Source organism: Chaetomium globosum, genomic scaffold, assembly GCF_000143365.1.
Source record: "Chaetomium globosum CBS 148.51 scaffold_1 genomic scaffold, whole genome shotgun sequence".
NCBI lineage: Eukaryota > Fungi > Ascomycota > Sordariomycetes > Sordariales > Chaetomiaceae > Chaetomium > Chaetomium globosum.
This window is the reverse complement of record NT_165976.1, coordinates 2,397,687-2,412,175: the sequence shown is the minus strand read 5'-3', so window position 1 is coordinate 2,412,175 and position 14,489 is coordinate 2,397,687. Positions and strand designations below refer to the sequence as shown.

The 14,489-nt window shown below is 55.7% G+C and overlaps 3 protein-coding genes across 3 annotated transcripts; all 3 read right to left on the bottom strand.

Annotated features, from left to right (window-relative positions):
- Positions 1-826: 826 nt before the first annotated feature.
- CHGG_00788 (uncharacterized protein) lies at positions 827-3,060 on the bottom strand (the record flags this gene model as incomplete). The annotated part of the gene is made up of 2 exons (XM_001220008.1): positions 827-1,987; positions 2,056-3,060. The coding sequence occupies 2 exons, from the start codon at positions 3,058-3,060 to the stop codon at positions 827-829; spliced, it is 2,166 nt and encodes a 721-aa protein (XP_001220009.1).
- Positions 3,061-5,642: 2,582 nt separating this feature from the next.
- CHGG_00787 (uncharacterized protein) lies at positions 5,643-7,151 on the bottom strand (the record flags this gene model as incomplete). The annotated part of the gene is made up of 1 exon (XM_001220007.1): positions 5,643-7,151. One exon carries the CDS (start codon positions 7,149-7,151, stop codon positions 5,643-5,645), a length of 1,509 nt encoding a protein of 502 aa, XP_001220008.1.
- Positions 7,152-12,264: 5,113 nt separating this feature from the next.
- Positions 12,265-12,781, bottom strand: CHGG_00786 (uncharacterized protein; the record flags this gene model as incomplete). Its single annotated transcript, XM_001220006.1, has 2 exons — positions 12,265-12,397; positions 12,672-12,781. 2 exons carry the CDS (start codon positions 12,779-12,781, stop codon positions 12,265-12,267), a joined length of 243 nt encoding a protein of 80 aa, XP_001220007.1.
- Between the last annotated feature and the right edge of the window lie 1,708 nt (positions 12,782-14,489).

Genomic DNA, 14,489 nt, shown 5'->3' with positions numbered 1-14,489 from the left:
CAAGCACACAGTAGGCATCCCGATATTATTTTAAGCCGGGCCTTCCCCACGTTGAAAACAGCGTCGCCCTAACCCAGAAGATATGGCCATCCCAGGAAACAACGTAAACGTAAAGGTTGAGAACAGATGAAGAAGAAAAGGGCAGATTCGTATATAGTGCCCCAACGTAAATGTTATATATCCCCCACCCACGTCTTCATCATAAACGTAAAGGATTCGTGAGGCAACCCGCAGGTCCTCGTACCCCCAACTCCACACTCTGGAGCGTAAAGGGGCCGCTCATCGTTGTCGCAACTCCAAATCTGCCCATGAACGCCATCGTAACGAACGTTACATCCCATGCATCTCTGCGTGGCCCGCCGCCAACCCGAAAGAACCACTAGTGAGCCCGATAGCCCCTGGCCCACGGTCAGTTCTGTCCTGGATTTGCCTGGTCCGGTATCTGCCACCCCATATCGGCCATAAGCCATGGGTTGCGTGAGATACACTCAACCAACAACAAAGGCTCCGTCAAACCTCTCCTTTCATTCAAATAGATACTAGCCCTGAGCCGTTTCAGCGTATGATCTGGTTGGCTATCACTCTCTCTCATGGTTCTTCGCAACGATCTGTAGGGTCTCAGACCGAATTCCAACTCGTTATTTGCTCAGGCACGGATATAATCGATGAATACCCGCGTCGTGTGGGATTCAAACACTCCTGGGTAGGGTGAACTCTAGCATTTCACGGTTCAGCCGTGCGGGTTTCGGCTGCTTAGCCGTTTAAACGCACCGAAGTTCGCAACGGCGTCGGGCCGAAATATTCCCCTCGTGCTAACAACTGGCGCTCAAAACGGATCCATGTCTGTATAAGCAGCGATGCGTCGCCGGCTCCTGTTCGTATGCTTATGTTTGGTGAATATTGACCGCGGCCAGTCATCAGTAACCAGTTCACCACCCGAATTCCACGTAGGATCGCCTCCCTGGTCGCACCTCTCCAGCTGCAGAATCCCCCCGCGAGAACGATCGCAGCACAGCACCATGAGATCCTGGCCGCCGTTCTCAAACGAGATGCCGCCGAGTTCGCCAAAGACGTCGACCGTCTGCTTGGAACGGAAGGTCTGGGCATCGATAATGTTGATGAAGTCGGCCTCTTCAACGGCGACGAGGACCCGCTTCCCGCTGCCGATGGGCGAGAAGCGCACACTCCGCGCGCCGGCCATCTCGCTGCGTATGGTACAGACCGGCGCGGCATTGCCGGCGCTGTCGGTAAACCGACGGGCATCCCATATCTTGACAGTCTTGTCCTGGAACGCCGTGGCGATAGTCCATCCGTCGTCGGCCCAGTCGCAAGCAAAACCGAAGTCGCGGTGGCCGGATAACCTTTGCAGAACGTCTGGTTCGCCCTTTGGGCGCGACGACTCGGCGGCCGTAATGATGACGTCGAGACTGTCCCCTACCATGACGCGGAGCCGTCCGTCGGGCGACAGGGCGGCACAGTTGGGCGCGAAGTCATGCGTCTCCTCCGACACCCAGGTCTCGGTGGTAAGATCCAAGACACGGAAGCAGTTGTCGTTGGATGCAAAGTCCGCCCGCGGGGCGGAGGAAATCCGCGCCTGGTGGACGGCGACGTGGTTCGTGATACCGCTGATGCTGCTGGTGATGACACCTTCGTGACAAGCCGTGCTTTCTGGTTCACACGAGTCCAAATGGCGAAGCATGTATTCACCACTAAAGCCACCCGCGACTAGAACGCCCTGACCAGCGGCCAACGTCGACACTTGGGAAGCAGGCGCGTCGCTGAGTTCCATGATAGCGCGGCCATGGCCGGACATGGGATTGAACTGCTGGATGGTGCCGAGGGCGGGATAAAAGACGCGTGAACGCGAAGTGCTTGCAAACACGTTGCGCAGCTGGAAGTGCGACAAGTGGATGTTCCGCTTGATGTCCATGCGACGAAACCGAAAGAAGCTCTCATTACGTGGGAGAACAGCGTCTGGGAGGTTCGGCTGTGGCACGGGTAAGTCTCTTCCTTTGCAGAACCAAGCAACTAGGATAGACAGCCTTCTGTACTTACCGTCCACTTATCCGAACCTGGTTTGTTCACGTAGTTGCTGTATGTCAGGAACCGGCGCTCTCGGGCATCCTTCCTTGCGACCCCGATGTCCTCCCAGTCAACCCCCTGGAAATCGCACCGGTCCCCTTCCAGATCGTCATACTTGATTAATTCATCTCCGGAGGATTGGAGTGCGTTGACGCTGGCCGGCCAGGGACAACCCCCCCGAGCCGTGCCTGGAAAAGTTCGGCTGTGACGTGCCCAGTGGTGAAGGAAATCGGCTAGGCCATAATTTGACGGCCCGATGGTAGCAGGATTCGAATTTGGAACAGAAAAAGCGTGTGTCCAGGTGGCTCCTGGTGGAAATTGTTCCCAGGTAAGGCCGACAAACGGCGCTGTGTTCAGAATGGCGGTGGCTTGAGTATGGACTTCCATTGCCGCCGCTTGCGCGTCGGCGACCATGTCCGGATTGGGGGTCATGATATCAAACTCCGGATTGCTGCCGTCGTCGTCGTCGTCCCATGGAAACTCGACCTCTGCGGGTACATCCACATCCATGTTATCGGCGGGGTGCTGGGTAGCCACATGGTCCGTCAATGGTGCGCCAGCGTCATCGGACATTACCTCGTCGTCCGAGAGGTAGGTATCCGGGTCTTGGTAGTAGAGGGATTCGTGGTGAACGAGGGATTGCTGATAATGGATGGGGCAGTTATGGTACGCCGGGTCGTATAAGCTCTCTTCGTCCTCTTCGTCGTAGGCATCATCGGCGTCGTCATTATCGTCCTCTTCCTGTCCCCCGTCTTCACTCTCCCCATCGTTTAATGTGTCGATATGGCCCTGACTCTCGTCGTCGGCGTCGTCGAGGGTATAGATCATCACCTCGTTTCCATCACCGCCACTGTCCTCGTGAGTGGGGGTTGCCTGCGTGGAAGAGGCCAGGGATGTGTTGGTGAGGGGCCCGAGTCTGCGGGACACGTCGTGCGGGTGCGGAGAGGAACCCACAGGTAGAGGCGCCATGATCGGCATGCTGGCCAGCGAGGAATAACTAAGTGTTAGGATGATGCGGTGAGATGGACGGCGGCCGGCCCTTGGGCTGCATCGGCTCGACGGCGTGTGTTCTTGATTCACTCTCACTCTCACCCACCCAGGCCGGTTTTGTTTTGTCTCTTCAAGTCCAGCTCACTCCCTTTTTTGATCGGCGGGATGCCCTGGGCGGGTCCAGTTGCTGTCGGCACGGGCTAGTGAGTTGGGCAGTGAGGCCCGACCTGAATACAGTTGAGGGGCGAAGCGGTCCCAAGATGTCCGCCCAGCCGCCTCACCAGTGACGGCAAGTCCACAACAACTGAGTCCACAAGTCCACCCGCCGTGAGTGGGGGTGGTCTCAGTCCAACTGTACCCTGGTTAAGTTCCAGGTTGTTGTCGATTTGCCGAGTTCCCGCTTGGAGATGAAGGTCCGACCCGGTTTGTAACTCGTTTGTAACTCGGAGACGGCACAAACGGCCCCCTCAAGTGTTGAATTGCGTCTTTTTTTTTCCTTTGAAAATATTTTGTATCAAGGAAGAAAAAATATAGGGGCAAGAGCAAGGCCGATTTGACTCGGGATGAGCTCGGGCTCAGTCTGACTTGCGCTGCGCTGCCTTTCCATCGCTCCAAATTCGGACCAAGTGACGAGTCGACAGCGAATCACCTTAGGGCTGCGGGGGTGGGGGGTTCAGCACGCTGCCAGTGTGGATGCATGGCGGGAATCCGCAACTGCACTGTATGTATGTACCGAAGAGGAAGGAAAGTCAAGGCAAGGGAAGGCGGGATAGGTTCAAGGGATTTCTTTTCCCGCGAGCCTTCCGAGACGGAAGTTCCGTTTTAATTGTTGTCGTTCCTTCCGTTACGTAGCTTAGGTACCTAGTTGCGAGGTCAACTTGAATACAATGCCATTGAACTTAAACCGAGTCCACTTCCTATAGCAGCATTATTCCAGCTGACTATACGAAAAGTCCACCTCGCTCGCCACGAAACGGGAACCGTCTGTCCACAAAGCCTGAACCACCATTCACGCCGTCCCGACTCGGCTTGGTCGAGTTCTTGAGGCACAAGCTGCATGCGGGGTGCCGATTCGGGGCTTCAGGTCGGGCAATGGGTGGTGTGGGTGAATGCGGAACTGGTGCCAGAGACACCCTTGGCGCCACACACCCTGCATCCAACCTCCCCCAAACTCGTCGCCCTGCATCCGCCGTCTTGGACACACGGCTTCGCTTCCCTTCCTTTCCTTGCAACCGCACTTTGCGACGGACGTGAGATTGAGGGACACATGATCCTTCAGGTGCTCCGGGTGGGCGAGCATGACTGGCCCCGGACGATAGGTCCCTCCGAACTTAGAAACCCCCCGTTGATGGTCAGTGGTGGTTCCCGTGGAAGTAAGCAGTGCGTGGATGGGTTGTGCCCGTTGCCGTGATCCCGTCGGCTGTCTGCAAGTCCTTCTGTCGTCTCGGATTGGATCATTCATGTCTTTGCCAATTCGACGCGATCAGTCACAAAATGGCTTTGAGCCTGCGCGCAGCAAGCTTTCGTGGCGAGCTGCATCCTCCCCCTTTCCCACGTTGGCCAAGCCCTAGGTGGCTGCTTGGGGGCTTGCTCCTCCCTCTCACCGGCTGTCGCTGCCAACCGATTGGGAAACAGGTGCTCGTCCGGATTGTGATGGTGGCGTCCGTGGCGTCTCGGGCTCCCACTCGCGGTTTTCACGGCCCGAGAAAGTGAAGAGCGAACACTCAGCTGGCCCGGGGGAACAGATATCAGACGCGAGTCGGGAAAAATTGCTGATAATGGGAGATGGGGGTGAGTTATGTTACACTGATACCCAACCCGACCCTGGAGATGGCTCATACAATAGCAAGAAGATAACCATGGATGTATGTATGTATTTCGTACATGAATGCAAAGCCTTGTGCCTCGCACCATCGTTCCCGAAGGGAGGACACGGTAGTATCGTGAGGGCTGACTTGCAGAACCCCACAGATCCCACAAGTGCCGGTCCCATCACATCCAGGAGTGGCTTGCGAGCGAGTGTGCGAGCTGACTTCCTTCCTGTGGATAGGAGAGCGAGATTGTCATGAAAGAATGCAAGATCCGTTGATCTCCCCGGCTGGGCTGTCAAACGCGTCCTGGCCCGATACCTCGCATCAATGAGTATCCAACGCTGGCTGGTAATCCGCGCAAAGGACCCTCTACACACGGGAGGCCCCTATATTTGTCGGGAAGCTTATTCTCGCGTGCCACAAACTTTCTCTGAAACGTTTGGCTTTTTCAGCCTCATTCGACTGGCAGTATCGAAGCCCACAGGGTATACGCTGGAGGAAGTCTGAGCAATTCAAAATTATTAACAGCGTACTACAGTCTTCGCGCAATTATATACAACAACGCTTATCATAAACCAAGACGTCGGGAAGAGCCGAATGTGCGCCACCAGGATGCTCTTGCATCCCTCCGAAACTCAAAAGATCATAGCCAAGTAAAAACATCGGCGGGATGGAAGCGGGGCGAAGAGAGAGGGAAAACAGGCGAGCGCCCCAAATTGAAAGAAAAAAGCAAGGCTTTCCAAACAAGCCACCTCAGGCTCACTGATCCGAGTAGTAACCGTCGTACGGTCCATGACCCATTTGTTGGCTCCCCCCACCGACGATATTCTCCGTCGAGCCCCAGTAGCTGTTGTTGCGGGTCCTGCGGTCACGCTCGAACTCGGCCCACCGCTTCATCGTGATCTTGCTGCTGTCGAACTCGCCCTCGTATTCGATGCCAGCCTTCTTGGTCTTTTCGCCCGCCGTCTTTCTTGTGTCGCCCCACGAGAAGTCATCAAACTTCCAGAACGAATACGTCGGCAGAATAAAGTTCCAAACGGGCAACGAGAGCAGGTAGATAAACATCCACACGACGTACGACCAGCTGTGCGCTGTCACGACGATCAGGACCGCTGGCAGACCCAAAATCAGACCGAGCAGAATGAGGGGGATGATTTGCGGGGGCGAATTGATGATGGAAATGATGACTGGAAAGAAACTCATGTTAGCTTCGGTACGGATAAACTTGGGGCTGGGACCAGGCTTTGCCAAAAACTTACCAACATAAAATGTGAATGCAATGGCGGCGGGCAAAACAAGGGTACCGATAAGCTCGATGAAGACGATGAACTGCATGCTGAAGCAGAATGTGCCGCACAGATCCCGGACGAGGACAAGCTCCATCAGGTTGTGGATGGTCGAGTTGATCCACCGACGGCGTTGCGAGAGTAGCACCATAAACGTGTCCGGCACCGTCGTCTTGCACACAGCTTGCGGCACAAAGACTTGCTTGCGCTTGGGGAAAGTCCGAAGCATCAGGGTCGAGAGGTACCGATCCTCACCGAGCAGGAGAAGATTCTTCTTGTGCAGTGTATCAACCACGTTCTCCGAGTAGTGTTCGACCACATCCGGGTTTGCTAGGATCGGAACCCAGTAGTTCTGAGCGCCCTTGGGCGCCTTGATCCGGTACATGCAGAAACATCCGGGAAGGCAGGTGACACCACCAAAGACCGATTCGAAAGACTTGGCGAGGTGGTGAGAAATAAAGTACTCGAAGACCTGGATAGCCGAGACCCAGCTGGCCCGCTTGTTCGCGATCTTTGTCTCGCCGCACAACCCCATGATCTCGGGGTCTTTGACCATGGCAGAAATCATATGCGTCAGACTGTCGGGGAAGACTTTTGTGTCGGCGTCCACCATGAGTACGATCTCGTAAAAGTCGGGCGAGATACCGGTGACCTTCCAGAGTCCGTTAAACATCTCGTACTCAAGTTCCGTCATCCGCTCGTCAAACATGACCTTCTGGAGGAAAGACATCAGAATGATCTGGCTGTCACGCTTGCCGCGGTTTCCAGGTTTCGACTTAGTCGCTTCATCCGGAGTCCCGCACTTCACGACCACCATCATGGGAACGCGCTGCTGCTTCTCCAGGGGAATTGCGGACTTGGCGCCGTAGTCGTAGAAGCCCGAGTAAATCTTGGCCATGTTGTGCCGCTTCGAACCGCTAGCGACCGCAACGTACGAGAATGCTTCGACCTGTTCAGGAGGCGTGCTGTGATCCTTCACCATGCTCAGGACAATGTCCGGGGTCGAAGATGTTTCCCCTTCGCCCTTGATGATACCGTCGCAAATGACCAAAATCGCCTTATGGCTATTAGGGTAATCCGTCATGGCGATAGAATCCAAGGTCGTCCGAATGCCGAGCTCGCCTTCCGAGTAGGCAGTCACCAAGCAGATGGCGTGGGCTAGGGGAAAGCCGAAGGGCACCCAGTCCGACGGGGGTTGGGGGACCACAGCTTCGTGAATAAAGCCGGCAGGTCCCGGTCCATCAGTGGGGCTGTTGCTAGTAGCATACGGATCCGATTTGAGGAAGCTTGACCGGCTGTCGTTACCTTGCCGGTACATCATGTTGGGGTTGAGCAGCTGACCGGCCGCGGTCTGGCTTGCCATGGTGGTGGGAACCCCAGACCTCCTATTGCCACGTTCGTTGCCGTAGACAGCCGAAAACCGGGATGTGGTGGGCAGGAAGGTGCTGCTGCGCTTGCTTTGCCTATCGGAGGAGCCATTGACGCTGCTCCCAATGTCACCCGGCATGCGGGGGGGAGCCCGGTAGATGTCCTCGGACCAGTCTTCAATTTGCCTGTTGCGCTTCCGCAGGTCCGCCGTCTGCGAGGTCTTGGACGCGGCATAGGTCTTGCTGATAAACCATTGGAAGACAATAGCAAGCACAAACCTTGCGACCACGACGGAAAGAATCAAAACGAGTGAAAGGTAGAGAACAACCTTTGACGCAATGCACCCAACAGTGTCCGTGTCGATGGTTCCGACCTTGAGGATCTCCTCAAAGCACTCGGCATACTGCTTATCGCCAGAGGATTGAAAGGCGCGTGTGATATCGCGGCCTCGGATGGCCTGGTTTGCCGCCGAGTCGGTGTCTCTCAGCTCCTTGAAGCGCGCGGGATATGTGACTTGAGAATCATCGAACCAATACAGCAGATCCAAATCGAGAACGTTACCGGAATAGACAACCAGGTTGCGGGAGCTGTTCTTGATGTCGTCCCAGGTGAAGTAAACATCGGCAGCACCGCTGAGTCCTAGGTAGAACGAGTCTCGGGCAGGGGCGCTAGTGTGGCAGGCATAGCCGAGGTAGTATGGGCTCGTCATATTGGGTCGCGAGGAACCGTCCTGGTTGAAGGTTGTGCAGGGGAAATACCAGGCCAAACTGCCGCTCGCGTCTGTCGGAATGTTTGAGTTCGGCGTTGCTGTGATGAGCCCCTTGCACTTGCCGTTGACATTCTGGAACAGAAAACTTCCGTCTTTCCCGCCGTGCTTTTCTGGCAGGTCATACAGCACGTTGGCGCCGCTTTTGTCTTGGCGAAGGGGGATTCCCTCAGCCAGGGGATGGTGGGATCCCGTCAAGTCGTAGGCGGATCCGTGGAAAATCATGAAACCGCTGTCGACCTCGTTCACCCGCAGTCGTAATGGGGGCGATCCACAGACGACTTGAGTAAAGCCGAATGTGAGAAAGCCGACAACGCCCATGATGAACAGGATTATGCTGATGAGACCCATCTTTTCTCTCCATGCCCTCTGTTGGGCCTTGGCGGGTAGGCCAAAGCACTTGAGAAGGAAACCCGGGCACCAGAACGTTATTATCGAGCAGTAGATGTTCCAGAGACTTGGCGGTCGCAACTGTTCGTCCTGCTGCCGCTGGCGCTTTGAATCTTTCGTGATCTTGCCGTGTTTCGCGGCGCTCGACGCCCTCCGCCTCGTCCGGCCTGGTTTCTCAGTCTCAACACTGCGGTGCTTTTTTGAACGGACCCTCCTTGGTGGTGGCGTGGCGTCCGTAAGAACCTCGTCGTTCCTCGAACCGGAATTAGACAAGTCGGTTGTCCCTTCTAGGTCCTCCGCAATAGGGTCGTTGCCCGTCGAGGACGGCAACGTGTTCATGTTCGCCGCATGTTTCCGGTAGTGATAATTTGGATGGTCTTTCCCTATCCTATTCCGCTCCGGCCTGACCAGACTCCTCTTGCGCTGGAAGGGCGAGTCTGGCGGGTGCGCGTGGGGTGATGTTGGCGACAGGGGGGTTCTCTCTATTTCCGGATTAGGAGACGTAATTGTCTCGGCGAAAGAGGATGCTGATGGCCCACGTTGATGGAGTGACTGCCCAGCGCCGACCGGGACATAACCACCGGCCTCGACATCGGCGGGACGCTGTTGGCGTCGCGATTGCGATTGTCGGTAGCTGTGCCGTTCTTCGTACGAGGGCGTCGCGCCCGGTCTTTGAGGAAGTGACATGATCCTGGTAATCGTCCCGTGTTAGCGATCGCGCTCAGGGTCAGGAGGTTTGCGACCTGGCGTGGCCGAGCAGGGACTTCACCCAATGTGATCGGGGTCTCCGCTAACGGCCGCCTCAGAAACGCAAGTTGGGATGAACACGGTACAACGCGGTATTGTTGTCGAGGCGAGGTATCGAGCCCAATCACCTCTTAGGGAAGCTGAAAACACTAAATGCTGGCACCGCTGGCATCAATAAAGGTAGAAATCAACCTACTGTGCACGGCGCTTGTTTTGGAGAGCAGCCGGGGACGGGATGGAGTCGGATGAGTTTTGGCGTGGATGGGCCCTCCTCTCCAGGCTGTTGCCCAGGTGCTGGCTGGTGTTTGCTGCAGTACCTGGGTTGGCGGGGAGGATTCAGGGCAGGTCTCTCAGGAGACGGGCGGAGCGAGAACTGGGGCCACTCAGAAATGTCCCGTGGAGTGCTGACTGCCAAAAAAAAAATAGCGCGGCGCTTGCACCTGGCCACAGCCAAGGAAGGCACGCTCGGTCAAATGTTCCGTATCGTCCAGGCTACGATTTCGAGGCCCTCCCAAGTTGCATCGGCGGTGCAGCGGCGCAGGTGCAGGTGGTTCCTGCCCGATGACAATGAGAAGACGAAGGTTGAAGGTTGATTGCAATAGAACGACAATTTGAAGAAACCGAGTTGCTCCGGGTGTACTGTGTAGAAGGGCGCGGCATGGAATTTAGCAACGGTTTCAAGGGCAACGGCAATCGGGAGACGATCGATCCCCCTCGCTTCCCGCTTCCCGCTTCCTGCTGCACAAATCAAAAGACGGGGCCTGGTGTTGTTGCGAAAAAGAACTGAGGACAAGGCAGCTCCGGGATGGAAGTGGCAGCCAACAAGCGGCAAAGCAATCGAAAGGCGAAAGAACGGAGTGCGGCAGAGCCAAACGAGCGACAGAAGTATCAGACCTTCAGCACTAGCGAGGCATGGTCGCGACGCTCGAAGAAGAAAGATTGATGAGATCGCAAGCAAGCCGGCATTCAAGGATCTGGACGCCCTCAGATTCAGGGGTGACCAGAGATACCGTGCGTTTACCCCTGGAGATTGTTTTCCTCACTGTGATCAACCTCCTGCCTTGGCACTTAATGGGGGTAGATGTGGGTTAGGGTTACACGTGGAAACGAAAACCGGATACATGGGGACTGGGGGGGCTGTGTCAGGTTCAAATTGATTTTTCCATTCTTTCAAAACAAGGCATTTCTTACCAAATTGCCCACGAGTTCATCAACAAGCGCATACGAGCTGGCTTTTTGCCCCAAGTCGTCCGTATCTCGAGCGGCAATCTCGGATTTGGAACATTTTCTGCCCGCCAGCGCTTGGTCGTCCCCAGATTCCTCCTTTTCTGTTTCTCGTATCGGCAGCTCCCAGTTTGATTGCGACGAGAGAAATGCCAAGGCCCGGGCGGCTGGGTGGTCGCCACCTTCGATTTTGATGCACAGTTTTTCTCCACCTCCCGTTGAACCATGCAACCCTCCACCCTTTCCGGCGCTATTTTCACATCGCAAACACCAGTGACATCAGCCAGCTTCTGGACCCTGGCACTCCATGAGCAAAAAGAGCAGGGCTTTACAACTAAGTGTACTTGTAGATATTGACCAAGTCTCGATTGTAGGAACGAAACAAAACCCATCCAAGGACCCGAAGCAATTGTAGTTATTTCCGCTATTTCTTCTATCCCCTCTTTTCTTTTCTTGGTTGGTTGCTTGCTCTCCTTTCGAGCTGGGCCTTTTTCGGCCAGACGGTGCCCGGCAGCCCGGCCCACACTGGTAACGATGCTGCATTTGCCAAAACGCCACGCGCTTTCAATATGCGCAAACCCGATCCCGACAGATCGGGTTCTGCGATTTGGTTAGGCTGCACATTGATTGTGCTGCTCAACTTTCGGCGCATATCCGCTCTGTTTTATTAGGCGGCTCTCGTGGTAGGTTCACGCTAGGGATTATTGACTGGACTTTGCTACCCTAGTTACAAAGTACCGCGGGGTAAAATCGAAGGCTGCTCCTGGTTCAGGCCGTTCATCCGAGCACTCCTGTATCATCTCGTGTTCGTAACAACCCGATGACGGCCGGATGATGTTGGTCTACGAATACTTCGTACCGTGTCTCGCGGGTGTGTGTTCCCACGAGACACGAACTTCTCGGCCACCGCAACCATGGGCTTGGCCGAACCACAAATGGCTGCGGCCCGAAACAGCGGAACCCATTGCGTGGGAGGTAACGCGGCGATCCTAGCGCATCGTTACCTTGAGTTGCACTTGGTAAGCCTACCACGGCATCGGAGAGACGCACGATGTGTGACCGACTCAGACAACGCCCGGTTATCCTGATCTAAAAGTCGCCGTGGCAAAGTCATCCCTAACATTTACGTCGAGCGTTCGGTATGTTCGGCAGAGGATTGGGGCTTAGTTGGGTGTTGAACTGCGTCTCGCCGCTCGCGAATATTGGCTTCCTGAAAAGCAAGGGGCACAGGCGCTGTCAGATGTATCAGCCTACCAACAGCGGGCAACAACGCCGCCCTCACATCCATCCCATGGATGCTCGGCACGATCATCTCATCGACAAGGTTTGATGGATGAATGAGACATGCCGTTTTGCCAGCATGCGTAGTTGGCAAGCTCGGAGACATATCTGCAAAGTTATGGGGTCGGGCCAAACCGTGGTGTGGTCTGCACAATAGAGGATTTTGCTGCATGTACATAAAAAAATGCTGCGAACGCTCCGACCCAGTGAAGTCGGCACGGCGGGGGCGCGATAGTTATGACGTTTGATAATGGTGGTTGGATTGGCTGAGGTGTGGTCGGCGCTGGCGTCCTGCCGCGGGAGACAACGGCGTGGATCCTCAGGTCCGCCCGAGCCGCGCTATCTTGGAGATCCAGCCTTGTCCGGTCGCACACAATAGGCGGTGTCCGGAGAGGAAGAGGACGGATGCGGCCTTGGAGAGGAAAAAAAAGTTGAGACACGGGCACCAAAATCTTCATCGGACTCGTTAGTTGGTCTTGCCCCTGGTTGGAAGACAAGCCACAACATTCCTGTCCCGAAACCCGCAAACGTGGGCCCGGTGACGAGTCCGGACGATCTGCGGGGCTGAGAGGGACACACGCTGGGCCTGATTCGGGATGAAGTCATCGAAAGAACCCAATGGGCAACATTTTCGATCGCAGGGTTGGACCCTTGGTTTGGAAGATTCTGTCCTGGCGTGCCTGGCTGGTCCGTCTCCTGCATTGTTCGCTTCCCCCCCTCACAGACCTTTCTTCGCCAACATTACCGAATTTGTCTCTGGCGGGAGCGGCTTGTTGTGTTCGACTTGCTGGGCGAAGACTGGCCAACCATTGCTGCCCCATGCGGTGCCACGACATGGTCTGCCTGGCTTGTTTTGAAGGGAGTGGTGGGTGGCGTTTTGTCGCACGAAGAAGGGCAACGCGCAAGCTGATGGATAGGGAACCAGTCTGAATTAGCCATTGAGGCGTCGAAGCCCCAGCCGCATTTCGGCGTCAATTACGCCTGTACTGTGTAATTGTTGTTTCCAGCCGTGGGTTGGCCCGGCGCTAGGTAGACTGAGATCTCTGACAACAGCGACCCCCACAATTTGGAGATGGTGAACCTCCGGGGGGACACTTGGTGTGGGTGGAAAGAGCCGAGTATCCGAGTAGGGGTACTTTGCATCTTCCATGCCTTCTTCGTGTTAAGCATATTTATCAGCATCCCATTGCTATTCACACTCCGTATGACAGACGCAGCGCTTGTGGCATGGGGTCACTTGAGATAGGTCGGAAGTACGAGGCTGATCTGGTGTTCTCTGGATCGGATGGGTGTGAAACATGGGAAACGCTCCTTTCACCGCCCAACCAAATGCAGCGGCCTAAGCGGGTAAAAAACCCGCAGTTTTGACCGTGCAAGTGAATGCTTGCCCCGTTTTGGGCGCTGAGCGCAGCCTTCCTCCGAATTGCGCGATGCGTGCTGTATGTCCATACATGTACTGGGTGAGCTGGGTATGCATGCGTACGACACATCTCCGGAAGGGTAGATATTTTTGATGGAGAAACGTTGAAGAGGCGGTTGGATGAAACGGCAGTTTGCCCAATGTGGAACGTTTGCATCAAAAAAAAGGCCAACACCTGGAACTTCCAGGGAAGAGGGGCACCCTTCGACAATGGAACTGGAAGGATGGAGATGGGAAATCCCAGGCGCCCCATAGTTAGCTGAGTTTAGAGTGGAGAGAAATGATTCTCAGGCCGCTCCCAAGACGGCCCTGGTGCCTTCCAACCTCTCGTTTCCCAGCCAGGCCCCGTTTTTTAGTGCTGTCACCCCCAGCAGGGTTTTTCAGCAGCGCGCGCTAGCTTGCATGTTCGGGGGCAGATTCACACCGTCAGTCCGTTCTGCAGCAGGGCCACACCCACCAACAGCCCACCCATCTATCCACGCCATCCAGTGGGCGGAGAGTCCCACAGCTGCCGACTTCTCTCGCCGATCCACCTCCAATGCTGGAATCGGTAAGCCGTCCATCTCCTCCTCCTCCTCGACTCGTACTGTATCGCTTTCGTTCGGTAGCAGACCCCCGACTTCCATAATTCCCTCTCCAGCACATCTCAACCTGACGCTCGCTGAGTCTTAGTTATTTCTTTTTTTTTTTTCTCTAGTTGGGTCATCTCTGTCGCCGTCCTCTCGCTGCCGCCTTCGTTGCTGCCATTCGTTAGTACTGCACGCACGTACAGCGCCTGCCCTGCCGGTATTCTCCTGCAACCTACCGCCCGCAGCTTCCTTGCGATCTCCGCCGTGCCAGGTTTGGTGGAAGCATCGCAAGCCCGAAACCAGACTTCGCCCTTTTCGGAAGAGCAACCCGGCCAGCCCTTTCGTAAATGCATGCGCGAGAGGGGGTACAAACAACCGCAGTATTCGTAACCCCAGCCTGATCTTCTCCCCTCTCCCCACCTACCTAAGGGACCAACCCAGTCAAGCCCCCCCTGGGTGTTGAAAAGTCTCAAACAAGCATCCACTACCTCACTCACTCGGCCCGCCGACCAACGCCGCCGCCATCATCCGGCGCATACCCAGCTCTCTCAGGCG